At 63.3% G+C, this 27881-nt stretch overlaps 1 protein-coding gene across 1 annotated transcript; it reads right to left on the reverse strand.

The window, feature by feature from the left end:
- Window positions 1-1595: 1595 nt before the first annotated feature.
- Window positions 1596-27823, reverse strand: LOC105825364 (proline-rich protein 5). The gene is made up of 8 exons (XM_012663118.1): window positions 27658-27823; window positions 17089-17169; window positions 12905-12953; window positions 11350-11407; window positions 6717-6808; window positions 6126-6266; window positions 3913-4048; window positions 1596-2472 (listed from the first exon to the last, which is right to left on the reverse strand). The coding sequence occupies exons 1-8, from the start codon at window positions 27789-27791 to the stop codon at window positions 1997-1999; spliced, it is 1167 nt and encodes a 388-aa protein (XP_012518572.1). The 5' UTR covers window positions 27792-27823; the 3' UTR covers window positions 1596-1996.
- Between the last annotated feature and the right edge of the window lie 58 nt (window positions 27824-27881).

Genomic DNA, 27881 nt, shown 5'->3' on the forward strand with positions numbered 1-27881 from the left:
GGCTCGGGTTCCCTCCAAGGCCCAGGGAGGACCCGAGCAAGGCGCTCAGGTGTCGTAAACATGCGACACGCAATAGCGTCTCAACTGGTTCAAACCACCGGCTCTTTCCACTCTGCTTCGGCAGAGAACCCACCTCCCGCATGGTGTGAACCTCTGGCCCCCAAATCCCGCTTCCACCACTGGATTTCAGTGACAAGTTCTGGGGAAGAGTAAGCCAGGCGTGGGTGGGGACAAGGGTGGGACTCGGGTGGCGGAGGGCAGCGCTACAGGGACAACACTGTGGGCCGCAGCCAGCCTGAGCATCCTGGTGGCCGAAATGAGCGTGGTCAGTGACGTGGCCTTCAGGATAAGGTTCGGTTCCTGGAGGGGACACTGGTGTCTCGCCTGAGGCCAAAGCGCGTACGTCTGTGACAGGTGGCCTCCTGTCCTGATGTACCCCTAACTTCCGTTTTCCCTGGTCCTGGGTTTTCACTGGTAATTTACATGTATGTGTGTATACATATATATTTAAAGAGCTACAGAAACTGTGAGATAACTTGCCAATTTATAAGATGCTTGGATGTACATCACCTCGGACATTTTTTGGGAACGAGGCAGGGTCTAACAGACACGCGCAATCCCCCTCAGCGGGCAGCTCCTTTCTGGGGCTGGGGGTGCAGCCCGGTGGGAGCGGCCTCCTCTCTTCCCCAGGCCCTCCCCAGCCTCCCCAGCCTCCACGGGCCCAGGCTCAGGCCGACCCTCCTCCTGCGCTTCAGCAGGCACAGACATCGCTGGCTGAAGGGGATGGATTAGTCAAAGAGCTCAGGGACCACCAAGGAAAGGGCCCAGCTTGCCACAGGCCTGAGTGCCACCCAGCAGGTGCCACCAGCGTTCCCTGGGTCAGACCAGGCCCAGCAGCACCTAGGGGCCCAGGATGCTCAGCGAGGGTACTGAGACCTCCCACAGCCCCTCCCCGGGCGTGGGGGGGTCCCAGGCCCGCCCCAGTTCCGTGAGGAAGCTGGGAGCCAAGGAGGGCATTTGGGATCTCAGTCCCTTGAGCCACGCTGATGGTTCCCAGACCAGGTTCAGGCTCCCGCCTGCTGCTTGATTCCTGAGGCTGGGGTCGCTCTTGCCCCCCCAGGCACCCAGCCTCGTCATGCCCGGCCCCGCACCTGTTCCTGGAGCACCATCCGAGAGCTGAGGGGGTCGTGTGCCGCGCCTCGGCTTCAGCGGTTCTGTCCTGGCTAACACCAGGGGCACAGTCACAGCCAGACCCCTGGCGGCAGGGCCTGTGACCGGCACCCAGTCCCCGACCCCTGGTGTCCCAGCTCTTCCTCCAGGCCCCTCCGTCAGGGGCAGAGAAAGCGAAGCAGAAAGCTAGCCGAGGCTGGACAACAGGGCGGCCCTAACCACCCCCGTGTAGGCCCACGGGCCCTGGGAACCTGTCCCCCGCCCAGGAGTGGGGAGGCCCCGCGAGGCAGGGCCTGAGGGTGAGCACCCTGGAGGGACATCCCTGGGGCCAGCACCGCACACGCGAGCCTGGGAGCCAGGACGACAGGTTTTATTCCATTCATCCCACCCACCCTGTCCCCACGGCCACCCCAGGCAGAGGCAGGACTTCTGAGACGGAGCCACACGTCCAGGTCTTGCTGCGTCGGAGGGGCAGGTCTGCTGCAGGCCGGCCACTCTGGGGGCCCGGCGTGGGCAGAACACACCGATCCGCATTCTCCGTGGGCGGCTGTGCGCACGGCAGGGCTGGGGCGGGAGCGAGGGGCCGATCCCCCCACGCCACGAGCTGACCCTTGCACCTGGGTGACGCCAACTCAGTCGCCCCCAAAACAGACCGGGGCTGAGCAGGGGAGGCCGAAGTTTCCAACACAGACCCAGGAGTATAAAGTGATCAAGGCCAATGACAGGGCTGACGGGGCTGGCCAGAACAGGACGAAGTATAAAAGTCTCGCACACACAAGGACACGCATACGTGGGGGTCAGTAAAAACGAGGCCACCCCGAGGCCCTCACACGACACTCTGCTGGCCCCCGGGGCCCTCAAAGTCGGACACCCCCGAGCCGCGGCCCCGGCCAAAGTCAATGAAAATCCCCTCGGAATCCGAGTCCGCGGACTCCAGGATCTGGTCCACCAGGTTCTCGGGGCTGGAGGAGGGCGGAGAGCCGTGGGCTGGGCCCGGGCTGTGCTCGGGGGGCTGGCTGGGGGGGCACAGTCTGCTGGGGCAGGGCCCCGAGTGGGGCGCCGGGGAGGACCTGAAGGCCCCCACAGGGCCCTGGCTGGGCGTGTCGGAGAAGCCCTGGGTCTCGGGGCAGGACGTCATCTCGGACACGGAGTGCCTGCGGATGCTCGTGCCGCCGGACGCGGCGCCCTCCGCCTCGTGCTCGGCCACGGGGTTCAGCAGTGGCGTGTTGTAGCTCTTGGAGCGCACCACCGGGTTCTTGGCCAGCATGTCCCCCGCGCGGGAGCGGCGCAGGAAGCGCTTCTCTGCAGAGAGAGAGACGGTCACAGGCGCCGCACGCCAGAGGCTGGGCAGGACGGCCACTCGCCCGCCTGCTCCTTTGCGCCAGTACACCTTGGCGCTTGCCAGGAAGGCCTGACTCAGATCCTGGGCCCGGCCCACCGGCCCCACCTGCCCAGAGTCAGGCACGGGCTCCCGGCTGACAGTAGGTCAGGTCCTGGTGACCCCTGGATGGGCACGGCCTCAAGTCAACTGCCCAGGTTGGAATCTGCACCCTGCCAGTGACCTGTGTCTGACCCCGGGTAAGTTACGTACTCCCTCCATGCCTCAGTTTCCCCACCAGTGGAAGCCTACGGGTCTTGGTGCTTGCTAGGTGCCGCCAGTTTCCTAGGCGGACACAGCCCCTGCCCTCAGAGCTGGTGTCCCGGTGTCCGTGTGTTACGTGGACAAGCCACAGGGTCGGTCGTGGCCATGCTGGGGGCAGGTGGCGAAAGCCTCCCATGTAGGGCCAGGCTGGGAGTCTATCCTAAGGGGCAGGCGTCATTGGGCCTCAATGGCTACTATGTGGAGAGTAATAGACTGTAGGGGACGAGAGCAGACGCAGGGACCGGGGTAGGAGGCCCCATCAGTCATCTGGGCGGGAGGCCGAGGCTGGGCGAGGGCTGGTTTCAGGCTCCCAGTCACGGCCCTGCAGTCCCAACAGGGACCACCAGGTGGCAAGGCTGAGCGCAGCAAGCGCCCTGAGGGTCTTTCCTGGCCTCGGAGGCCACAGGATCCGTCCTGGGGTCTGTCCTGTCCAGGCTGGGGGCCCAAAGTCCCCCTCAGCTGCAGGAGCCCTGCCTGAGCTGAGACACATTGGTGGGTGGGTTTTATGCCAGCAGGTGGGCACAGAGGTGCCACTCTGCACGGAAGGCACATTCCCAAGTAGCCCTTACACCTACCACCTGTCCCCTTGGCAGGGATGTTCCCGTCCCTCAGTGCAACGTCACCTTGGGGACTTGCTGGTCTGCTTGCCCTGTGGGACTGCAGCCAGTGAGGGCGGGGCTGGGCGCACAGTAGGTGCTCAAGTGACGTTGCTGAATGAACCAACGGGCTCTACCAAGGGAGCACCGTGGCTGGCTCCTGCTGGACGTGCCAGGCGGGGACGCCCCTCCACGGGGCCTGCCCCCGCCCACCTGGGACCTCGGCCCTCCTCTGCCCCTGCGGTTCCCTGACGGAGCAGGAGTCCTCAGGCTCCGGCATCTGCCAGTGGAAAACGCCCTGTCTGGCCGACTTCTGGTCACCGAGCACAGATGTGACCTCCCAGGGAACAGTGGCCTCGTGGGGCTGCCTGCCCAGCCCCACCCTCCTGTCCAGGCCAGCGCGCGGCCGGGCTGGCAGACGCTCAGGACCGAGTAGGAGGCTGGCTCTGCCGCGCCTCGGCCATGGGGCCTCCCTTGCCGGCCCCAGCCCGGGCGGATCCCTACCCAGGATGCAGGAGTGGGTGAAGGGCCCCTCGCTGGAGCAGAGGCCGTAGGTGCCCAGGTACGGCGACACCACTTTCTGGATCAGCGTCTCCAGGCGCAAGTAGTCCTCAGTCACGCCCCTGGACTCGTGTACCCCCTGCAAGAGCACGAGGGAGGGTCACACGCCCGAGCCTGCCGGCCCCAGGCCCCCGGCCGCGCTGCTCCCTCCCCCTCACTCCCAGGGGGTCTCTGCCCCCACACAGGGCCCACAGCGCCTCCCCCCTTCCCAGCCCCCTCCCAGAGCGTGTGGCCTGAGTCACCGCTGCTCCACACCCTGGGTGGCTGCCGCCGCCACGTACAGTAGCCGTCATGGGCCTGGGAGACCTCGATAGCCCAGGGAAGGAAGGGGCCCTGTGGCCAAATGACGCTGCTCACCCTGCCCTCGCCGCCCCCAGGGAGTCTCCTGCACTGGAGTCCTACAGACTCTGGGCAATCCCTTGGGAGACGCCTGTTGACCCCAGCCAGGGAGCCCCACGCTTGCCCACCCGGAGCCCTGCGCTCACCCGCTCCCTGAGGGCACTGCAGGCAGGAAAGGCTGCCCCACGGGCCCAGGCCCGGGTCTGTGTCCGCCTGGGGTGGTTAAGGCCGTCCATCCAACAGACGCCCCTGCACCCCACACTCTCCCCCGCGTCCCTTACTCAGGCCCAGGCCGCGTCCCTGCCTCCCCGACGCCTCCCCTCAGCCCGAGCTTTGAAAGGCTTCCCCCACCTCCAGTTTCGTTCAAACCAAAGCCTGGGAGACGAGGCTCCCAAAAACTGGACTGAGTTTTGCTGAGGACAGGGTGGGCTTCCACGGGCGCCCTCAGTAAGGTCACCTGGACTAGCATGGAGGATCCCACATTGCCCTGGAACCGTCTCTGCCACAGCAGCAGTGACGTGGACAAGGACAATGGTGGCCCCAGCTACGGCTCACGGAGCTGCGCTGGGCGTTTCAGGAACCTTCTGCCATTTTGTTCCTAGAACCTGCATGATGTCGCCCCTCCACATCCCACAGGTGAGGGAGCGGAGGCCCCGGTGGGGCTGCCTGCCCGCGCTCAGACACGGGCCGTTCCACGCGATCGGAACCCCGTGAGAAGGCGCTGTGGTCCTGGGGGTGAAGCACGGGGCACACAGGAGGCCCCCAACACACGGGACCGGCGGATGGCACCTCGGACCCGCCCAGGACATGAAGGCAGCAGGGCCAAGTTCACCAGGACAAGGTCAGGGAACAGGATCTTGGGGAGATCGGGTCATTCAAAGTGGGCTGGGTGGGGCGATGGCAGGGGCTCGTGGTTGGTGGGGGGCAGGCGGTGCACCCGTGAGGGGCAGGAGGGCAGTCTGGGGACAGCAGGGCCACCCCCAGGGAGCCACATGGGCCACAGCGACCACCTGAGGTAGCACTGCCCCAGCCCTGGCAGCCTGGCATCGAAGGTGCCAGGTGCCAGGAGCCAGGATCCTCACACCTATCCTGCTAGGTAGGAGGTCCTCCGTGTCACAGACTAGGACACCGATGTGGAGAGAGGCAACGTCCCTCAAGAGCCACAGCTGCAACCCGGCCAGATCTGACCTAAAATGCCCTCCCGCTCTGTCGCCGGGATGGCGACCAGCCTCCGCCCAGCGCAGCAGCCCCTGCGACCTGCAAACCTCCAGCCCGTGGCGCCTTCCCTGCTGCGGAGCCCCCCTCACATGCGCAGGGGGACTCGGGACTGGGAGGTGCCGCGCCCACCGCAGGGCGCAGAGGCAGCCGTGGGCAGGGACATGCAGCTCGGGGGGGGGCCGTGGTGCCCACCACTCCCCTCCCTTGGGCAGGACCCCCGCCCCAGCTGTTGGGAGTGTGGCCGCTGACAGTGACCCTGGAGCCCCTCCCCAGGGCTGTCCTCGCGGACAGCAGCCATCAGGACAGAACGTCTGGGGCCGTGTGTGTGAGGAACCCACAGCCACATGCCGACTGGAACCGTGTATGAGGGCTCAGCCTCCTGCCCGCGGGGATGGCTCGGGCCGTCCACACTCCCAGGCACCCAGTGTTCTCTCCTGAACCCGCCCTCCCGCCTCTCTCCCTGGCAGGTTTCTCCCAGAGGCTCCCCATCCGCGAGTCACGTGCCCACCAAGCCTCGTCTCAGGCTCTGCCTCTGACCTCGGACACACCACGGCCCCCGCGCCTGACCCTGTGCCCCCTGACGGCCCCGCCGCCCTCACCTGCAGCACCAGCAGCATCTGCACGATGGCAGGGGGCACGCGGGCGTGGGCCCGGGCCAGCGCGTCCTCCAGCTTCACGCTGAGGGTGATGGCATTCCGGAAGTGCAGCAGGGCCAGCTGGCGCACCGACGGCTCCTTGCCCTGCGGACACAGAACCCGCCCTGCCGTGTCACCTGCGGCCCAGTCCCCCTCCTCCCACATACGGGGGAGTAAACCTGCTGACCCCCCGGCCCCCTCCCCCGCTCTGGTGACCCTGCCCCAAGGACAAAGGGCCCCCTTCAGTTTTCTCTGGCAGGGGAAAGGCTGCTGTCACACACAGAGCCCCTGGGCCTTAACTGCTGAGAGCTTTATAGGGAGGGAGCCGTCCTTATTTGCATGTTGTATGTTTAGGAAACAGGTTCTGAGAGGTCCAGGGATGGCCAGGCTCAGCCAGCCCAGAGGACAGCACAGGACGGAGCAGGTACACACGTCCCAGCCTGGCAGCCTCCTTCCCTGGAGCAAGGCCAGGCTGGGGGTGCCACCGCCCTGGGTCCCACGTGGCACAGGCACCTGGGGCTCACCCTCCACCCCTCCCCAGGCTCAGCCGCTCACCTGCACTGGGTAGAAGATGGCCTGTAGTGTGGGCAGCACGTCGCTGAAGAAGAAGTCCCAGGTCTCTGCCAGAGAGTCCAGCAGCTTCTGTCCTGTGGGCACGGGGGGCCGTCACCACCCGGCCCGAAAAGGCTCGGGCTTCGGCAGATGCTTCCCCTCACCCAGGATGGGCCAGGGGAGGTGGCGGGGAGGGCCTGGGCTCTGGGCCCCCAGAGGCACCAGCCTGAGGCTGACATCCAGCCCCGTCACGTGGGAGCTGTGTGGCCCTGGGCCGCCTTCTGAACTTCAGCTTCCCAAGTTGTAAAACGGGACGGTAACTGGGCCAACCTCCCAGAGCTGATGGCACGAGGTACTTGGCACAGGGTCTGGTGCCAGCAGATGCCAGGTGCTAGTTCCTGCGCCTGTCGCCCACGTGTGCCCCGCACAGCAGCTCCAGCTGTGTCTGGTCTCGTCGCACCCTCCTAACAACCCTGCCAGGCAGCGGAGCACCCATCCGCCCACCTGACAGACAGAGCACCAACTTTGCACCAAGCCTCACGCTGGGCGACCAGGACCCAGCTGAGCCCAAACATCCCCAGGCCCATCACACAACAGGGAGCAGGACACCAAATGGCAGTTACAAGGACAGTGGTGAGGGGCAGCGTCCACTGAGTAGAGAGAGACTGAGCTTCTGAGAAAAGGGTCTACCACAGTCAGTGACCCCCAGGGCCCAGGGCCAGGCCAGGCTGCCAGTGGTGAGGTCTGGGGAGCCACGAAGACCACGTCCAACAGTGGGACCACGTCCAAGGGAGGAGAGAGGGGGGAGAGGGTCAGTTAGGGAGGACTTCCTGGAGGAGGTGCTATTCATGCTGGATATGGGAGCTGGGCTTGCCAGACTGACGACATGTGGGGGCACATCTTGGCATGTGAGCCTCTGAAGCAGATAGACAAGCTCTCGGAGCATTTCTGCTGGCCCTGGGAGATGGGGACAGCCCAAGTGCCCCGAGCTGGCTCTGGGCTCTACTAAGAAATGCAACACGCGGAACCCTTGGTCTTTCTGCCTGGATGGAGCAGAGAAGCTGGGACGTGGGCTGCCGGGCCCACAGCTGAGCAGGCCCCAGCACGTGTCCCCAAGGCCTCTGCTGCCCGGAGGGGCTCCCGCCTGGGAGCCAGGCTCCAAACGGCTGGGAAAAACGGGGCTGCTGTGGGTGTCTCCCAGTGAGGAGGGCAGAGTCCCACATGCTGGCCACCTCCTGGCTGCAGGTCAGGCCAGAACTGCCTAGAGGTTTCCATGGGAATGTTGAGGCCAAAGGCCTTCTCTTTTCCTCACATTCCGCGGGCCCTGTGCCGCCTCCCCAAAAGCCCCAAGTCTGTGTGGGTGCCAGCACTGGGAGTGGGGCCTGGCCAGGGGCAGCCCCGGGAGGGCCACAGCGCAGTCCGGCCCGTGTGTGGCCCAGCAGCCCTCCCAGGTGGCCCACACCTGGCTCTGAAGGCGAAGCCGGCAGGAATGCCTGGGCTGGGCGGGCGCTCACCGCCCCGTGGAACGGCGCCTGCACACAAAGTCCCTTCAGTTCCCTGCCGTCGTCGCGGCGAGAAGAAAGGCGGCTTAGTCCCTGGGCCAACCGTGGGGTGGCCTGGGCGCCTGCCAGGCCAGCGTTTTGCTGAGCACAGGCCGTTCCCCGGCCCACGGAGCGGAAACGCTGTGGGGAGCAGATGCCGTAAAACAGGGTCCGGCCGCCGGAGCCGCGCTGACCGCCAGGCCAGGAAGGGCGGCCTCGTCTGCTGGCTGTGCTCGCCGCCAGCGACTCTGCTCTGGACAGTGTGGTGGGGCTGTCAGGGTCACCAAATCACAGGTCCGGGGTCAGGCCCTGCTTCCCACTATGCTGGGGGACCCCATGGAAGTCCCCTGAGCGGAACCTCCGGGGCAGCCCCTCTGCAAAATGGGTACAATGAGCACCCCCACGTGGGTAGGGTGAAAACCGCAATGAAACTGCCTGGTGTTTGCTCCCGGGGACATGGCTGGGTGTGTGTGTGTGCCGTGCCTTGGCTCGCACCCCGCAGTGGCAGGTGCTGAGCCATGAGGACAGACAGCCCACGTGGTGGTCGCGGCCCTATGGGCCGGTCAGAGCGCGTCCCCCTGGCCTGCTCCACTCAGAGTGCTGAGTGCCGAGGCAGGAAGGAACCGGGCTGATCTGGCTCAAGTCTCACAGCCCACAAAGACCAAGGGACGGCGAGGACCACAGGGCAGTGACAGAGGCCACGGCAGAGGCTCCCGTGAGTGGAGTGAAGGGCCGTGTGTGAAGGCCGCAGGAAGCGGTTTGGTCGCACGACCTACACCACGTTCAGATTCCCTGGTGGGCAAGAGACGCACACCCCAGGGCCGGGGCCAGCAGAGAACCACGGGCTCCTCCTCAGAGCTCCCGAGTTTCTGGCTGCCAAGAAGTGACCCCGGCGGCAGCCGGAGCCGATTCCCGTAAGCCGCCGCCACACAGAGACCATCGGACCACAACCTCGGCGTGGTCCAGCCTTCCACACTCTTCCTGGGGGGCCCTCCACCTCCAGGCTGGTCTTCCAAGCTTCCCACTCCCAGGAACCAATCTGCTCAGGGGCCGAAGTCCAAGGCCTCACTGGAAGCTGGAGAGAAGGGGCAGGCGGCAAGGTCCTGGGGCTGCCCATGCGGGGCCCCCCTGCCTCCATCTGCACCCTCCATGGCCGTGAGCAGTCTCCAGAAGACCCGCTGGGACACAAAACTGGGTGGGAGGCATGGAAGGGAAGTTCTAAGGTCACCCTCCAGCGTACGGAGTCAGCTGCATGGAGGCCAAAGGAGACCAGCCCTCCACATTTGAGGCCCAGCTCAAGGGCCACCACCTCCATGCAGGCCTCCCTAATTGCCAAAGTGGAATTAGCCCTTCCCTTCCCCCTGACATTGATCATACTGCACTGTCACCATCTGGTCCATCTCTGGGTTCCCAGAGGCCACCTGGGCCTGACATATGGACGGAGCCCGTCCCACCCCATGGTGCGAAGGTGGGGCACTGAGGCCAGAGAGCAAAGGCTGTGTCTACAGCTAAGGGGGAACCAGAGGCCAGGGCTCTGACTCCCAGCCTGGAGCTGCAGGCCTGTCCCTGATGCCAGGCAGGGCTGGCAAGGCAGAGGGTGAGGCTGAGCCCCTAGGCAGGGCTTGCGAGGGCCGCCCTCTGCCCCTTCCGCCAGGCAGGCACTCGCCACTGCTCAGGCAGAGCTCCGCCCCGCCACACAAAGCTCCCCTTCTCCAGCCATCCCCGCTCCCCTGGGCCGGAGCTGGTAGGAGGCGCAGGCACGGCCAGAATGTGCCGAGTCAGGAGGGGTGCGGGAGGGCACCCTCCTCAATGCCATGTGCCCATAGCCCCAGTTCACATGCTGCCTCCTCCAGGAAGCCATCCCAGGCGCCCGGCTGTCTGTGCCTCCCTACTCGGGCTGACAGTTCTCACTACCTTTCTGTTCTTGCCACGGCGGGCCCCACCCACCGTGTGCGGGGCAGGTGAGGAAGGAACACGCCAGGCCTCCAGGCCTCAGTGTCCCCTCTGTGAAATGGGAGCACCCTTCTTCTCAGGGTCAGAGCAAGGCCTCACAGGAACCTGGAACAGCAGTGGGAAGAGTGTGGGCTTGGCCGTCAGTTCCCACTTTGCGCCCTGGCTCTGCCACGGAGCCGCCACGTGGCCTAGGCAGGACACTGGACCTCTCGGTGCCTTTCCCTCCCCGCACGTTCGGTGGCGATGACAGTCGTGGCTCCTACACAGAGTTGCTGGGGATCAGATGAGAGTCTGGCACAGAGCATGCACGTGCCCGGACCCTGGCGCACTGTAGGTGCTCAACAAACGGTTACGGAGCCTGAACCCAGCACAGGGCTGGGCACGCAGCACACCCGAGCAAGGGAGATCAGCTTCCGCTGAGCCCTCCCCTCACCTGACCTCTCCCCACACTGGTTCGCTCCGAAGAGGACACCCGCATTTGGCTGTTGCCCCAAAGCCCTCAGACCCCCGGAGCCCGACAGGGCCAGGACCTGGCAGGTGGCCAAGGCCTCCGCCCACCTGCTGAGGGGCAGAGAGGCCAGCTGGAACCTCAGGCAAAGGGTCCAAATACTGCCTCCCCCCCGATGTGCGGTGTGGCCGCGGACAGATCGCCTGTCGTTACCGTGTTGTCCCCATTTGGGATGATGACCTGAAGGCCTCACAGGGTGGGTGCGATCCTTGAAAGAGAAAACTCACCGAAACTCCCCCCGCCACGCTCAGGTTGCAGCCCCCTCACAGCCACGAACACCCGCCCCTTCCTCTGTGAGCACGAGGGCAATCTCTGTGCTCCGAGCCACAAAGCCCAGACTGGGGTTCTCCTAGGCCTCTGGGATGGGACCACTCCAGGACAGAAAGCCCCATGGGCATGGGCAGCGAGGTGAGGCAGGGACCCTCCTGGCTCCAGCCAGTTTCGGGGGCCAGACCCTCTCCCGAGGCCCTCTCGTGGGTGTGGATCTTGGCCCTGCTACCCCAGGCTGTTTGGCCCCGGCCAGAGCTGCACCTCCCGCCCAGAGTGCCGGGGGCAGAGAGGCCTGGCTGTGCCACGGTTCCCAGCAGCCACACCGGCACGCAGCCTGGCCCTGGCCACGGGCTGCCACACTCACCCTCGTAGAAGCGGATCTTGTCCCGGAGGATCACCATGCCTTTGGTCAGCAGCTGGTTCTGCAGGGACACACAGAGGTGCCATCACTGTCCCGTGGGTGCCCTGGGGTGTCCTGCCCAGCAGGGCCCCCAAGAGCTCACCAGGCAGCTGAGGCCCAGAAAGGGGAAGTGACGTACTGGGGTCCCACAGCCCGACACTGCCAAGCTGGAGCCTCAGCTCACCCTGGGAGGCCACAGCTGACCTGACCTGGAGCTGTCACGACAGAGGTGGTGGCCGCAGGGACATCCTGGAGCCCCCTGTGCTGGGGGCCTTACACACCCCACCGTGCAGAAAGGACTCTGAGGCAAGAGGGGGCCTCATTACCAAAGGCCGGGCCTGTGGGCCGCCGCCACACCGCGTGGACCCTGCCTGCGCATCTCAGCTGCGCACAAACCATGTGGTCTCAGCACGGCTCACAATAGCCCAGAGGTGGCAACAACTCAAGTGTCCACCAACGCAGGGGCAGATACATAAAATGTGGCCTGTCCACACAACGGGACATTATTCAGTCACGAAGGAATGAAGTACTGACTCATGCTACGGCTGGGACGAACCCTGCCAACACCGTCATGCTGGGAGAGAGGAGCCGGACAGGAAAGGCCACACGGTGTGCGACTCAGCTGACGCGAGATGCCCAGGACAGGCAGATGCAGACGGGAAGTAGAACAGCGGTTGCCTCATGCTGGGGTGGGCTGTGTGTGTGTGGGGGGCATCTTTTTGGCATGATGAAAAATTCTGGAATTGGATAGTGGTGACGGCTGCACAACTTTGTGAATACTCTAAAACCATTAAACGGTACCCTTTAACGGAGGAATAGTCTGGCATGTGAATTATACTTCAATGAAGCTGTTAAATAATAATAATTTTTAAACCCCGAAACCATGCACTGTGAGGAACCACAGGCCCATCCTTAGCCCACCCACCGGGCAAGGTGGGCGCCTCGCTCTGAGCCTGCAGAGCGGCCGAGTTCTGCACAGGGCTCTGCGTTGCTCACGGCCCCCCCTCGCCCCCCGCTGCCGTGTGACCTCAGGCAGGTCATTCCACCGCTCTGAGCCCCAGTGTCCGTGTGTCCACTGGCCACGCAGGCCTGTTGGCCAGGTAGGGTACAATGAACGCTAAGTGCTGCAGTCCTGGGACAGAGGCCTGGGGAGATGCTGACGCCACAGCGACACTGTCACCACGAGGCTCAGGGCGCAGGGCTGAGCAGACGACCCAAACACGACGTCTGGGATCCCAGGCCGACACTCTGGGAGGAGAGGGATGGGTAGCAGAACTTCCAGTGCATCACGCGCCCAGCACAGCGCTAAGACATCGCCTGCACCTCATCATCATTAACCTCTGCAACACTCCACATTGGCTATATGGGGGAACTGAGTCATGGGGCGGCGAGTCCTCAGAACCCCAGGCAGAGAGTGGTGGAGCCAGCGCCCCTCCCCGCCGAGAGCAGGCGCCTCCCCCTCCTTTCCAGCCCCCGCAGGAAGCACAGCCAGCGTGGCCGGCGGGCACAGCCCACCCACCTGCAGGTACTCTGTGAAGAACGACCCCAGCTCCGTCTTCAGCAGCTGCCTGTGGGCGGGAGGGGAAACGAGAGTGAGTCACAGACCACGTGGCGGCACGGGGGGGGGGGGTACCCGGACCCGGGACTGGGGTGGGGCCTCTGGGCAGCAGGAGACCAACCTGCTCAGCCCGAAACCGTGTCGGGTGGGAGGGTCCAGCCCATCCAGAGCTGGGGGCCCGGTCGGCCCCACATCTGGGCCTCCACGGTCCATAGCTGCGGCCCCTCAAGTTCATCCCTGCACCCATTCCACAGAAGAGGAAGCCGAGGGGTCCCCACGGGGAAAACGCAGGCGACCGCGTCTCATATTTTCTCCCGCAGACACCTGGCAGGGCTGGGCCTGCAGTGGCCAGCCCACTCCCTTCCACGCGCCCACATCCCAGCCAGGGCTCCTCCTCGCCCCCCGCGGAGCTTCCTCCAGAGTGTTTCCTCCTTTACTCCAGAGAAGCCCATTCAGTCTTCACCGACCCAGCGGCAGGTGTTGACTGGGGCTGCCCTTTCACAGGGGAGGCAAGAGAGGCTCGCGGAGGCCAAGTGACCAGTCCAAGGCCCCGCAGGACACGCCAGGGTTCGGACCTGAACCTCGTCCTTTGCATCCAATGCTGGTAATTCCTGCACGTCAGGGGCTGAGAGCAGGGAGCATCCCATTCCACGCCAACCACGGACCAAAACCACACAGGCATCGTCAATGTCGAGCGTCTCACGGCCCAAGGCAGACCAGTAAGGGGTCACATGGGACACTGGAGAGGGGCCGACCCCCACGGAAGCCCCGGCAGCACCTGCAGGACAACATAGGCATGGACAGCTCCGGCCACTGAGTGTGGGGGAAAGGCCTTCACAGCCGAGCACAGCCAGGGCTCCCAGGGCCTTGGATTCTAAGAAGGTGGGTCACATGGAACGTCCTTCAGGAACAACATCATCCAAAACCATCAAGATAGAAAGAGGCTTGGGTCCGTAACCTGGCAGCCCTCCGCAACCCAGAGGGACCTGCGCCCTAAGATTTTTCCTTGCGTCTAAAGCCCATTCATTATGCAAAGTGCATACACTTCTGTGCCTCAGAAGAAAAGCCACCAAAGGAAGGAATCAGGAGACAGTGAGAGGACTGGACCACGCGCGAATTAAAACCTCTGGCGCTTCAGGGACACAATCGAGACAGCGAAAAGCCAACTCACCAAACAGGAGGAAAGATTCACAAATCAGTATCCGATAAGGGTCTAGACCCAGAAAACATAAAGAACAATTATAACTCAACCATAAAAACACAAACGGCCCAATCAAAAAATGGACAAAGGATGTGACCAGACATTTCTCCAAAGCAGATACACAAATGGCCAACGAACACATAAAAAGATGCTCAGCATCCTCAGTCACCAGGGAAACACGAATCAGAACTGCAACGAGACACCGCTGCACACCCACTGGTGTGGTCAGAATACAAACTGGAAAGTAACAAGTGCTGGTATGAATGCAGAGCATCTGACTTCCCCCCGCCCGCCACTCGCTCCACGCGTGGGAGGGCACAGCGGTGCAGCCGCTGTGGAAAAGAGGTGGGCAGGTCCTCACAGAGCTACACAATTACCAGGGGACCCAGCAACTCCGCTCCCAGGTACACGCGAGAGAAATGACACACATCACGCAAAAGCTTGCAAACAGATGTTCCCAGCAGCGCTGCTCGTAAGAGCCAAAAGGTGGAAACAACCCGCATGCCCATCGACGCACACGTGTGCTCTCCACGCATGCAGTGGAATGTTACTTGGCCATAAAATGAACAAAGTGTGGAACCACGCTCCCACACGCATGCACCCGGAAAGCGTGGTGCTACGTGAAAGAAGCCCGGCTCAAAGGGCCACACGCTGTGAGCCCTCGTGTATGAAATGCTCGGATTAGGCAAATCCAGATGGAAAGTTGCCTGGCATCTGATTTGCCAGGGCTGGGGGAGCGACAGGGAGCCACTGTTAACGGGTATGGAATTTCCTCTCGGGGCGATGAGAACGTTCCGGAAGTAAACAGGGGTGATGGTTGTACGACATTGTGAATATGCTAAAAGCCACTGGACTGTACACTTTAAAAGGGTGAACTTCATGGTATATGAATCACATCTCAATAAAAAGTTTATACACACACACAGACACACGATGACGGCCGGACATCAGGGTCCTCACTATTCCAGCCCTGGCCCTGTCCACCTACCTGTGCCTGGGCACATTCAGGGCACCCCCTGGCCCCCGAGTCTCACTAACCAGCTGTAAGAATCAAGGCGGAGCATTCAGAGGCTGGTGCAGTTGATGGCTCTAGTCACAGACTCTCTCACGGGATCAACACTAGTGACCGATTCTGGACCAAATCTGCATAATTAAATGCACCTAACTTAATGTGGCCACGTCAGCAAGAGCCAAGAGGGCAGGGGGTTCTGAACGACCCACAGGCCCTGGAGTCAGGGGCCTGAGCGCCAGCTCCACCCGCCAGTCCTGCGACGGCAAACGACCCACTCAGCTGCTCTGGGCCTCAGCATTCTGGCCCGTGCAGTCGAGACGATACGGCGTCCGCCCCTCAGGGCTGCCGTGAGGAGTGGGTGAGTCTAAGGTACAGAACGTCCCGTGCCCAAGGCTGGCACAGAGAAAGACTTCATGAAAAAGGCCTTGCTATTATTACTTAGAGATTTCTAGAACTTTAAACTGGCTAAAAAGAAGTTGCCCCAAATAACCCAGCTGCCCTGGAGCTCGAAGCCTCACACAACACCCATTTCTACACATTCTCATGGGTAAGGGTCCTGGCTGGTGAGAGGGGCCTGGGAGCTGGTGGCTTCTCTGTGCCCCACACAGCACACACTCCAGGGGAGCTGCCGCGAAGTGCCAGCTCCCAGGGGTCAGGCCGGGCGGGGCCCAGGGAGAAGAGGACACAGCAAGAATCGGACGGGCGCCCGCCCACGCTGCTCAGGCTGGAGGGCTGGGGGAAGGTGAGCCAACGCCGGGGCTGTGCCTGCTGCTGCCTGAATTGAAAACTCTTTCTTTTGCTGTTGTTCAAACGCTCTCCAGATTCTTCTTTTTTTTGAGACAGGGTCTTGCTCTTTTGCCCAGGCTGAGGCTGGAGTGCAGTGTCGCGATCACAGCTCAGTGCAACTGAACTCCTGGGCCCAAGCCATGCTCCTGCCTCAGCCTCCTGAGTACTGGGACTATAGGCACATGCCACTTCGCTTGGCTTAAATTTTTTTTGTAGAGGTGGGGTCTCACTGTGTTGCCCAGGCCAGGAGCAGATTCTTTAGGCTTCTCGCAAACTTCCGTTTCCCTAAGCAGAGGAGCACCAGGAAAGGGGGCTCCTGGGGCCCCACCCTGGCCAGGCCAGATGATCCAGAGCAAAGCAGGACGCCCTGAACAAGTGACATATGCTGGCTTCAGTTTACCCATATGTTAAGGGTCCTCTCGGCTCTGCCACGCAGGGGTGGGGGCAGGGGACCTACGAATTAAAATCTGACCTACTTACTTTCTTTCCCACCTCGAACACTGAGGGGGAGGTTCACTGCCTGTTTCCCCGTGTTCTTCTGACACAGGGACGGGGCTCAGAGGGTCAGGGTGGAGGGAGGCGGCACAGAACTGGGAAATGCCCCCTTGCAGCAGCTATGTGACCCTGGGCAAGTCTCTTGGCCTCTCTGAGCTTCTGCCTCCTGTACTACGCAGACATCCGCAGATCCCTGGAGGCCGCCCGGCTCTAGCAGCAGCTGTGGGAGCCCATCCGCCCTCGCCCTTCACAGTCCTCATTTCCCGGCTCTTCACAGGAAACGAGGGTGTTTGCCGGGCTGTAATTGCCTTTCCGGGAACGACACTCAGTCATTAGGCAGGTGGGTCCTTCCCTCCAACTGAGTGAATATGCTTCGCGATGCTGGACGCTGGTGCGGCCCTGCGGGCGTTACCTCGAGGCACTGTCCAGGTCCCACCCCGCTTCCCCTGAAGACCGTCAGCAGGGGTGGGGGCTCGGGGCGTCAGCCGAGGTCAAGCCCCGCACGGCAGCTTGGGAAACCCAGCCCGGGCCCTGCGGTCACTGCTAACGTGGCCTCTGAGAGGGAGCCCCAAGCGTGGCTGGTGGGTCAGGGGCCTCCACCCTGGGACCGGCCCTCCCTGCCACCCACCGACCCAGGCCCAAGGCACTCACCGGACACCCTCGTTGAGGCTGAAGAGCTCCTGGTCGGGCAGCCCCTTGCGCTGGAAGACAGCGATCACCCCGTTGTGGATGCTGCGGGAGGAGGAAGACGAACGTCACGTCCGGAGTCCCAGGACCCCTTCCCCTTGCCCGCCAGGCCTCCCCCCTCCTTCCCTCTCCTGCCCACCCCTCCCGCTCTGCCAGGAACAGGGCGCGCCGGACCTTACTCTCAGAAGAGCAGGAATCGCTGTCCCTGCGGGACCCTGTCCACACCCGTTTAACCCTGTGACCCTGCACCCCCAGCCGGCCTACCCGCAGCCCAGGCCTGTGTCACCAGGTGCCTCCTGGTGACCTCTCCGGGACATCCCCTGCCCCTGCACACGCTCTGCAGCCAAACCCCGCAAGCTCAGCTTCCTTCCTGTGCTCGTGAGCCCTCCCCACCCAGGCCAGCACCGGGGACCCTCTGCTCGCCCCTCCCGCCCCCAGCGCACTCGCGCCATGCTGACTTTTGCCCGCCCCACGTCTGATGTCTCTGGGCCCTTCTCCTCCTCCACGGCCACCCCAACTCGGGCTCCACACGGTGTCCCTAGCCGACAGTGGCACCCTGTCCACCCTGACCATCCACATGCAGGCCCGGGGAGGGTGAAAAGTGTGCGTGTGCTCACGCCCTGTCCCCCACCGCTCTGCTCACAAAAACCCACCAGGGCAGGCGTGGGCAGGCGTTTCTGCAAAGGGCCCGAAGCAGATCTTTTAGGCTTTCTGGGTCCTCCAGTCCTCGTCACAGCTGCTCAGCTCGGCTGCCATGGTGCGAAGACAGCTTGGACGACACACCAGGGGACGTGCGGGGCTGTGTCCCAGCAGAACTTTATTTACAAAGACGAGGGGTGCGTGCCAGAGTCTGCCGACTCCCCGCGCTGGCGCCTTCCTGACCAGGAGCTCCAGGGTGCCTGTGCCAGCCCCAGGGCCCCCAGCCGCCCTGAGCACCGCGCGCCCTGCGTTACCTGCTCCCAGCCCCACGGGGGAAGCCGCCACCAGCCATGGGACCTGTGCACCTGCCTCTCCTGCCTGGTTCTTCCTTCCTCTCCCCACTGCCAGCTCCGTGGCTCCTCCAGACACCAGCCCATCACCGGCTTCCGCAGCATTTGCCAGTGTGTGCCCACGCGCTACGTGTGATTAACCTGTCCCCTCCACGACACGTAAGCCGAGAGTGCAGGGCCCTGCGCTGCTCGTGACTGCGTGCCCAGCCCCGGGCTCGAAGGGGAGGCTTGGTAAGTATTTTGTGAAAGTTCATCCTCCACTTTCCCTCCCCTCCAACTGCAGTCGATCCGAAGTCCAAGCCGGTTCCATCTCCCAGATCTCTCCACTGCACCCTCCTCGCCTGCCCGGAACTCGGGTTACACCAGCCCGCCTCTGCCTCCCCACTGCCTCCACTGTCCCCGCGGCCAGAGACACTTCCCAAGGTCCTGCAGGTGGCATTCCAGGCTCCTCTGGGCATGGCCCTGCCCCACACTCCCGGACATCCCAGCTCTAACCCCACAGAATATGGGACCCTCTAGGCAGTGCCACATCACTGGGTCTTGGCACCCACTGCCTGCTCTGCCTGGAAGGCCCTTCTCCCTGTCCACAGGGCCAGCAGCTGTTCATGCTGGGCCCTGACCCAGAGGCCTCCTCCTCCAAGAAGCCCTCGGGCCCCCTCCCTCCCTGTGCAGATTCATTTACCAGCACTTTGCTGATTCACTTTGCTGAGAGTGGCCGCCACCAGACACAAGCTCCCCAGCGTGCGAACCAGATCTGGGTGGCACTGCCACCTTGCACTCAGGACGTGGTTGAGGCTCTGAGCCTCAGCTAGAGGAGACAGTGGGCCGGTGCTCCTGTCTCCTCGTCGACTTTCATTGACTCCATCCTGTCCTGTGATTGGCTGCCCACCTGACAGATGAGAAAACTGAGGCCCGGAGAGGCTAAGTCCTTTGCAGAAGGGCATAGAGCGGTGTCCCCACATGGAGCCAGCTCGGCAGGGTCACAGGCCTCACATCGCAATGTCTCACGGAGGCTCCCAGCAGCGCGGGGACATGCTCAGGCCCCACACCTAGCTCCTGGCCCGGCCAGCTTTGCGCAGGAGTTATCACCCCCTTCCAGCAGGCACTGGCCAAGGCCACGCCGGACACGTGTCACCTGACCTGGGGTGCCCGACTACTCCGGAATGCTCCTTATTTACGTGTCTGGGGACGCAGGCTTGCTAACTTCCATTTCTTGTCTGTGATACGGGGATCGCGAGAGTGCCCACCCGCAGGGCGCTGTGGGGACGAGAGCCTGGCCCAGGCTAGGGGCTCGGTGCATGTTCACGGCCAGGATGGTGCTCACCAGCTAGAAGCCGCTGGGTGGCCCCAGCCCCACAAATCTGTCACAGTAAAGCTGCTTCCCATTTACAGAATGAAAAAAGGTAAAAATCCCGCAGGAAGGCCAACAGCCCCCAGGAAGCCAGCTATCCCAGAGCGGCCCCTGTCCTCCAGGAATCCCAACAGCTGGAAACTCAGGCCCAGGCTGGGCGGCTGCAGGCGGAGAGTGAACGGCACACAGTGGAGATGCCTGGGCCAGCCCCGCCCAGCCCTGTCCCTGGGGGAGCCTGGGGGCTGGCGGGTGGGGGCGCTGCTGGCCATGGCCCTGGGCCCCAGACTGGGGCTCAGGGCAGGTCCCTAGTTCTCTCTGGAAGCCCAGGCCTCTCTCAGGGCGGTCCCTTCGCTGGACCCAAATCACCGAACCCAATTCAGTGGGAAGGACAGCATGGCCCATGGTGCGAGGCAGGAGGAAGCGGGAAGTCTCCAGAAGCCAGTGCACTGGAGCCCAGGGGCCTCGGGGCTCGCGTGGCCGAGGCTTCGTCTGAGGCTCAGCAGCAGGCTCTTCCAGGGTGCCACAGTGGGCCCCCAGCCCACTCTGGTGGCCCCGGCTCGGGGGTGACCCTACACCGTGAGGCCTCTGGACAGAGTCCTCCCTCGTACCTGAGGCCTTGTGGGAGTGTGGCGCCCACTGTCACTCGTGCCACCCCCTTGCTGACCCTGGGCTTGAGCTTGAACTGCGCCAGCTACTTCCAGCTCCTTTAAGGAACCTGCTTCCTCCCTTCGAGGCCACTGTCCTGGCTGCTCCCTCGGCCTGGAGGCTCAGCCTCCACCTGTCCCCCCCCCCACCCCCGGAGCCGTCCTCACTCCTCCTGTCTCACCTGTCGTGGTCTGGTCGTCTTTTCTAGGGAGGAGAGGTCTATCCGGCTTCCTGTTACCATCCCCCACCCCAAACGGGCTGCGCAGAGTAAGGCCAAGTCACTACTCTTTGCCCACAGGTGTCTGAGCATCTCCTGGGATGTTTTCCTGTCCACACCCCACCCCCACCCCAGCCTCTGGCTCTTGGGGGGACCTTGACTTCCTCCAGCCCCCAGGCTGGTCCAACGTGCAGGCCTGGGTTTGAATCCCAGCACGATGCTTCCTGGCTGTGTGCCTTGGCCGAGTCACCTCACCACCTTGTGCCTCAGTGTTCCCATCTGTTCAACGGGATTAGTAAGTGCAGCGCCTACCTCCTGGGGTATTGCAGAATCAGCTCTGCGGTCTTTGGCGGTTATGGTACAGGGAGGGGCGCGTATCTACCACGCCTCAGCCTCGCCCAGCCCAGACAGGCCCTGCGTGGTTTCTCAGTCTCCTCCTAACCACCAGCATGTGGCAGGGACTGTTAGACCCCAGGCTACAGGAGAAAACACAGGGGCTCAGACAGGCCGAGGGACTTGCCCAGAGTCACACAGCTTGACACTTGGCAGAGCCAGAATTGAGACCTGGAGCCTGGCCTGTGGTCCCCTCCCCCGCCCCAGGGGGCTCTCAGGAGCTGCCCCTCACCCACTCCCACCCAAACCCTTGGGTGAGGGAGGGAGGGGTGTTTGGTAAACAAGAAACCTCGCTGTGCCACTGGGGATAGAGGAAGGGTGGGGAGAGCAGGAGGGCCTCATGTGAAGTGTCATCCCCCAAAATAGAAGTGAAACCCCAGCTGCGCTGGCCCGTGGCCTCCCCGACCAGATGGACAGGCCCAGTCGGGGCACGTGCAAATGGTCCCGTGGCCACCACAGGAGCCTCTGTGGAGACTTCCGGGTGAAGCCTGCATGAGTGGAAGCTGCCCACGACCTCCCTCCTCCAGTCCTGGACGGCCTGCTCCAGGAAGGCCCTGCCCCCGCAGGCACGCCCCATCTGTCACCCCAGGGCAGCCCCTCCTGGCCCAGGCCGGGTCCCAGCGCTGGGTGGGTGTGGGGTGAGGCGAGAAGGGCAGGACCTTCAGTGAGGCCGCAGGGCCCAAGGAGCGGGAGGCCTGGGCTGGGTAGGCCCCAAAGGCCAAGGAGCTGAGGGGCTGACTGTGGGGCCTCCTGGGGACACCTGCCCGTGGCCGCGCTGGCTGAGGCCAGTGTGAGGCTGGAGCCTGGCTGGGCAGGTCTCTGTGGTGCCCAGCTGCCCACACAGGAAGCCCAGGGCAGGGTGAGTGAGGGGGTCCACCCACAACCCGGCCCAGGTGGGTCTGGCTAACACACCTCCAGGGACACCTGGGAGGACAGCCCTTGTGGGGGCCTGGCAGTGGCCCATCCTTCCCAGGCCCCAACCCCAGCGGGACACGGCTTCCGCAGGGCTCAGAGAACTTGGAGATGAGAGCGGGCCTCTGCCAGGTGCCCCTCCTCACTTCTGCCCCCAGGAGACCGACCCGGACCCCCAGCTGGGCTGGCTCAGGACCCACGGGAAGGGCAGGTGTGTGGCAAGGGTGGCAGGGCAGTCAGGCTGTACTGGGTCCCTGTGTCCCCCCAGGCTCACCCTGCCACTGGCTGCTACCTTCCTGGTGAGTGCCCACTGCCTCTGCCCTCTCGCTGTCCTGTCCTTCAAAGGGTGACCAGTGTCCTTATTTGTACCCTGGAGGCCACACCCAGCCCCAAGAGATAAAGCTGGGGGGCTCCCGGCTCGGTACCAGCCCCCCAGAAACTCAGGTCCACTGGCCCTCCACACTTCAGGGTGAGAAGCACAGGGAGGCGGGTGACTCTGAACCAAAGCCCGCCTCCATGCTGGGCCTCAACGTCACCTCTGGAAAACAGCAGTGACAATACCACCTCCAGGCCTGTGGGTAGGTTCCCCTGCTTCTCAGCACACGGGCATCACGCCCACCCTGGTCTCAGTCCACCTGGCTGGAAATACCCCCTCACCAGGGCTCCTGGCCCTGTGCCCAACCCACTCCTCCCTGGGAGCCTGCAGAGACTTAGAGCTTTTCTCCATAGGCTCACCTGCCCAGGTAGGCAGGCACCTGGGCCCACTCAGCAAACAGGGGCTCTGCCTACCTGTCCTGCTCTGGCTGTGGAGGGGGACAGAGGCCTGCTCTCCCCTGACTGCCCGCCCACCCTCAGGCCCTCGGGCCCCCTCCCCAGCTGGCGGCAGGATCTGGCTGGCTGTGGGGGGGGAGGGCTGCAGATAGTCCCTGAGCCCAGGCTGGTGGGTGGGAGTCAGAGGTGGGGCCCCAAGGCACGCGGAGGGAGGAGAAGCCCACAGTATGAGTTTCCCACGGCTGCCGTAATCGCCAATAAGCGGCTTAAAACAACACGAATTCGTTCTCTTACAGTTCTGAAGGCTGGAAGTCACAAACCAGTTTCATCGAGCTAAATCCAAGGTGTTGGTGGGGCTCATCCCCTGGAGGCTCTGGGGGGGAACCCCTCTGCTCGCCTCTTCCAGCCCCTAGAGGCACCCACATTCTTTGGCTCGTGGCACTTCCTCCATCCTCAGAGCCACTGTGTGACATCTTCCAGTCCTCCTCTCTGCTTCCGTCATCACGTCTCCGCCTCTGACTCCGACCCTCCTGCGTCCCTGTCCGGAATACCCCTGCGATTACCCCCGGCGCACCTGGAGAAAGCCAGGGAGCTTCCCATAGCTAGGTGCTTCGGACAATCACTTCCTTAAGACAGTCCTTAAGTCACACTCACAGGTTCTGGAAACTAGGGCGATGTCTTTGGGGACCACTGTTCTGCCACCACACCCAGACTGCTTCAGAGGTGCAGGCTGCTCAGGACCAGAGCAAGTTGGCACGCGTGGTGGGGACCCAAACAGCGGCCCTGACTGCAGCCAGCCACGACTCTCAGCCACCAAGTCACCCAGCCAGGAGGCTTTGGCCAACATGCCCTGGCCCTTGAGAGACCCCCGTGAGCACACGCTTCCAGTTAGACCTGGCTGGACCCCAGCCTCTGCCCTGACTCAGGCGTGAACCTGGGCAGTCCCCGCACCTCTCTCGGCCTCAGTCTGCTCATCTGCAAGATAGGGGTCTTGAGCGCGACCTTAAGGGTTGTTGTGGGGACGAAAGGAGCTCAGCAGTGTCCGGGGTTTGGACGGGGCCCAGCACAGGTAAGGTGTGGGTGTGCACACACTATCTGCGAAACGGGTGCGCAGTGCTGTCGGGAGGAGACACAGGTGCAGAGTATTCCCTGAGGGCTGGGGACAGTGGCTGGAGTGGTCATGGCCCCAGCCGGCTCCTGTCCAGGACCAGGGAGTGCAGACAGGTCCTTAGGCCCCTGCCCCTCCTGCCCCACCCCAGAGACAGCCACAAGCTATGGGACACAGCTCTTCCCACCAACACCTATCTCGCCCTGGCCCCAGCTGGGACGCGAACCCACATGCATCCCTGGGTAGTGGCCTATATCGTCAGACTCTGACATCACCAGGGGTCTTGATCAAGCTCCTCTCCTCCCGTGCCTCAGTTTCTCTGTATGTAAGCTGAAGACAGTCATCCCAGCCTTGGAGCTGGATTTGTGGGGATGAGGAGCGAAGCATCGCACGCCCTGCGCCATGCCTGGCGCCTCAAGGGCACAGGCTCTCCCACGCTCTGCCTGGGGCTGCCACTCCAAGGGGGCCTCCGGCTCTCTCAAGCCTCAGGCAGATCCAGGCCTGGTGAGGAGAAGTGGTCCATAATGGCTACCACCTGTCGGACCGGTGTTGGGAGTGGGTCTGTAGGGGTGGGGTTCGGAGAGCTCCCTCCCGCCTGCAGCTGGGGTCTCCTGCACTGGCCAGCCCTGCTGGGGATCCCCAGACAGAGCTGAGAGCAACTGGCCGGGCACTGGCACAGAGGGCTCAGACACCCCCACGTGCCCTCTTGGGCCCACTCTGGATCTCAGGCATCTTCCAGGAGTTTCCCTGCAGCCCTGGGGTGGGGGAGGAGGCAGAGGCTGGGTCGAGGCCTGGGGTGCGAACATGGAGCCCACCTGTGCGTGCCTGCAGGCCGGGGCTCAGCCAGAGGGTCGCTGGGCCCCCTAATCCCACCTCCTCCTGCACCTAGGAAGGACGTGAAAGCACAACGTGGCCCTGCAGCTTGAGTGCCACCTTCATGGAGCTGGAGGCCCCACGTGGGTGTGGAGCCCAGTCCCGGTGAGGAGTGAACTGGGGCTGACAGGGTTGGCGGGGGATGGGGTGGGCGCACAAGGACAGACAGGGACATGGGCCCTTGAGGAGGGGGGGAGGAGGGGTCCATGCCGAAACTCATGTCACCCCACCAGCCTGGGAGAGCCCTATGGGGACACATGTCCGCAGCCCCAGCACTGAGTCCCCGGCCTGGCATGGGCGGGGGCAAAACCTGCCAGATAAATGAGCAGCAGGTGCTGAAGAAGCTTCTGACAGTTCTAGTTTACGGTCGCAAGGGAGGCCCAGCTGCCTGCCAGCCTGGCACCCACCACTGACACTTCCCGAGCACCCACAGAATCAGCTCATGGAAGGAACAAGGGGACGTGGGCCACCGCAATGTGTTCCGTGCCGAGTACCACCCAGTTCATCTTCTTCCCAGCACTGAGCCGACCTGCGGTTACTCCGTCCCTTTACTCGTCTCCTTGTTTATTTCCTGAGTTCTGCCTCCACGGATTCCCAGCTCCGGGAGCACAGTCTCTGCCGAATCCATGCCCCGGTGCCAGCCCGGTGCCGGCACGGTGAACGAATGAGTGAGCGGCTGAGGGCACAGACTCAGTTCTTACGACAGAGCAAGCTCTGTACTCCTGCCCCACGTCCAGAAGAGGGAATTTAGGGGACGTGCCCGGGTCACGGTAGTGAGCTGCAGTGTCCCTGAGAAACTCATGTCCACCTGAAGCCTCAGACCTTACTGGGAAACAGGGTCTCCGCAGAGGAAGGCCACGTGAAGACGGAGGTGGAGACTGGAGTGACACCGCACAGGCCAAGGAGGGACCCTTCGCTAGGCGCTTCAGAGGGACCACAGCCCTGCTCTGATGTCCGACTTGTGGCCTCCGGAATTGAGAGAGGAAGACATTTCTCTTGTTTTAAGCTACCACGTGCGTGATCATTTGTGAGAGCAGTCCTAGGTCTCACAGATAAACAGGCGTGCATCTTGGACTCAAAATGAGGAGTCCACAGCTCAGGCTGACACAGCTGTCCCAACCCTGCACGAGGCTATTGTCCTGGGGACCCTGGCAGGCAGCACTGCAAGGAGAGGGGGCAAGCAGACAGGGACCAGAAGGCGTCCCCCAGCCCCCTACTGTTTCTGCTCAGGGACTTGGCTGAGGAAGGCACCTGGCCTGCCCTTGGCTCGGTCCCCGCACCTGGCAGGGAAGAACAGGCTCTGCCGCATATTCTGTGGGTGATGGGTGACATGGGCAGGTCTGCTAGGTGCTCTCCGTGCCCCTAGGGAGCTCTACGTGGGAGCTGCTGGTAACATCTCTACACCTCCCTCCCTGGGCTCTGACAGTGGGACAGTGAGCCAAGGGCCTGGCACACAGTAGGACTGCATGAAATGGCAGTGCCACTGCTGCCACAGCAGTGGGGGCGGAAGCAGGTCCAAGGGCTGGGCGACGTGGAGCCTTGCGGGTGCTGCAGGGAAGGGGCTGGCCTTTCTCTGTGGCCCGCCAGGCCACTGCGTGAAAGCCCGTGGAGAGACTCGGGGGGCCTCTCTCCGCAAGGCCTCCCTGAACTCTGAGGAGACACTCGGGACTCCAAGCTTGCCCATGGTCCTCTGAGCCAGCACCTCACCAGTGCCCCCACCTGTCTGGGGACCCTTCAGGACACCCCAGCTGGGGAGTGGGAGGGCGCTCACAAAGTTACTGTCAGTGAAAGCTTAGGACTGGCCGACTCCCAAGGACCTCCCGAAACCCCATCCCTCCAGGCAAACCCCAACACAACTTGCCTGCAGGAGTTGGGCTTGACTTATGCATTATGGAGCCCCTAATATGCGCTTGACACTGTGCCCAGGGCTTTATTATGCACACTTACATTTAATCTCTACAACAGCCTCTGTTATTCACCCACTTTACAGATAAGGAAATTGAGGACCAAAGAGGTTAAGTGACTTTCTCAAGACCACACAGCAGGGAAGGGGCAGAGCTGGGATTTGAGGTAAGGCTGTTTAGCTCTTTCCACTAAATCATCACAGAGAAACAAGGTGGGAGACTGGTCCTCTATCCTCAATACAGCCAGGGGAGAGGACGGCTCTTAGGCCATTGAGCAGTCTTAGGTCAAGGAGATTCCCCAGCAGGAGTCCTCCTTCCTTCACTGCTTCCAGCCCTGTAGGGAGGAATGCACATACCACTGACAAAAAGGGAAACTGAGGCAGACACATCCCAGCCCTCTAGCAGGATGCAACAGAAGGGACAGAAGATAAGCATGTGAATGACCACATCCTGCCTGGTGTGCAGAGGACCTCCCACTGTGGTCTCAGGCTGGCAGCCCTGTGCCCACCACCATGCTTACGAGGCATTCGTTGCACGGAGTAAATGTGCGTCCAAATTACAGATGGGTTCCTGGTTGGCGAGACCATAGCTGGTGGAGCATCTGGCAAGATTTCACTGCCAGGTATTGGGGGAGAGGGGCAACATCCACAGCTCCCCTGGACAGCCTGCCACACTTCTCCCCGGCCCCCATTTTCCTTTTGGTGGAAATGTCTATTTCTGAAAAGGGCTCAGAAGCAGACCCGTTGGGGAATCCCACCACAGAAGCCATCTCTTTTCCGGATCTCAGCCTTGCTCACCACACAAAGCTGGAGGGGGGTCCCCACGCCCGCGCTTGTCTGGAACGGCCCCCTGGAGGAGGAGGGTGCTCTAAGGAATGCCTCGCAGCTGCCACACCCCCTGCTGACAGCTGGGAGGACGGGGCCCGCGTAAGGGAAAACCAGAGGGGCCTTAAACAGACACAGGAAGCCGCGAAGACCCACCGCTGAGCCCAAGGCTCACTGCTCCTCTGAAAAGCGGGAAAAATACTTCTGCCGGCCTCCCAGGTGGTCGCGAGCGCGGAGGTAGGGACGTGGAAAGACCCCGGGTGGAGGCGGGCACGCGGGTGCCGCGCCCACCCCACCACCCGCCGCCGGGGCACTTCTGGACCAGCCCGGGCGCCGGCGGGGCCTCGGTCTCTCCCCCTGTCTGTAAACACGCTGCACTAAACTTCCCTCCCGGCCGCACAACTCCGGGCGCAAATTCTCCGCGAGCCGCCGAGCGCCGCGGTGCCCCAGGCGGCGCTCCTACCTCGGGCGGTCGCTCACCCGCGAACCGGCCGAGGGCGCCTCCCCGGCTCCCGGCCCCCGACGGGCGGGAGGGCGCGGCCTTACCTGTTCCAGGTGGCGTTGGCGCAGGCCCGGCGCTGCTGCGTGCCCCGCTCGTCCGCGGCGGCGGCCGGCTCTCTCTTGCCCAGGTCACTGAGGCTGGGCGAACTCATGAACTTCAACCTGCGGAGAGTCCTCATGGTGACCCGGCCGCCCGCTCCGCGCCCACGCGCGCCCGGCGCCGCGCCCTGCGCCACGCGGCTCCGCGGGCCCGGCCGGCGCTGCGCTCT

Source organism: Propithecus coquereli, unplaced genomic scaffold, assembly GCF_000956105.1.
Source record: "Propithecus coquereli isolate 6110/MARCELLA unplaced genomic scaffold, Pcoq_1.0 Scaffold1192, whole genome shotgun sequence".
Taxonomy (NCBI): Eukaryota; Metazoa; Chordata; class Mammalia; order Primates; family Indriidae; genus Propithecus; species Propithecus coquereli.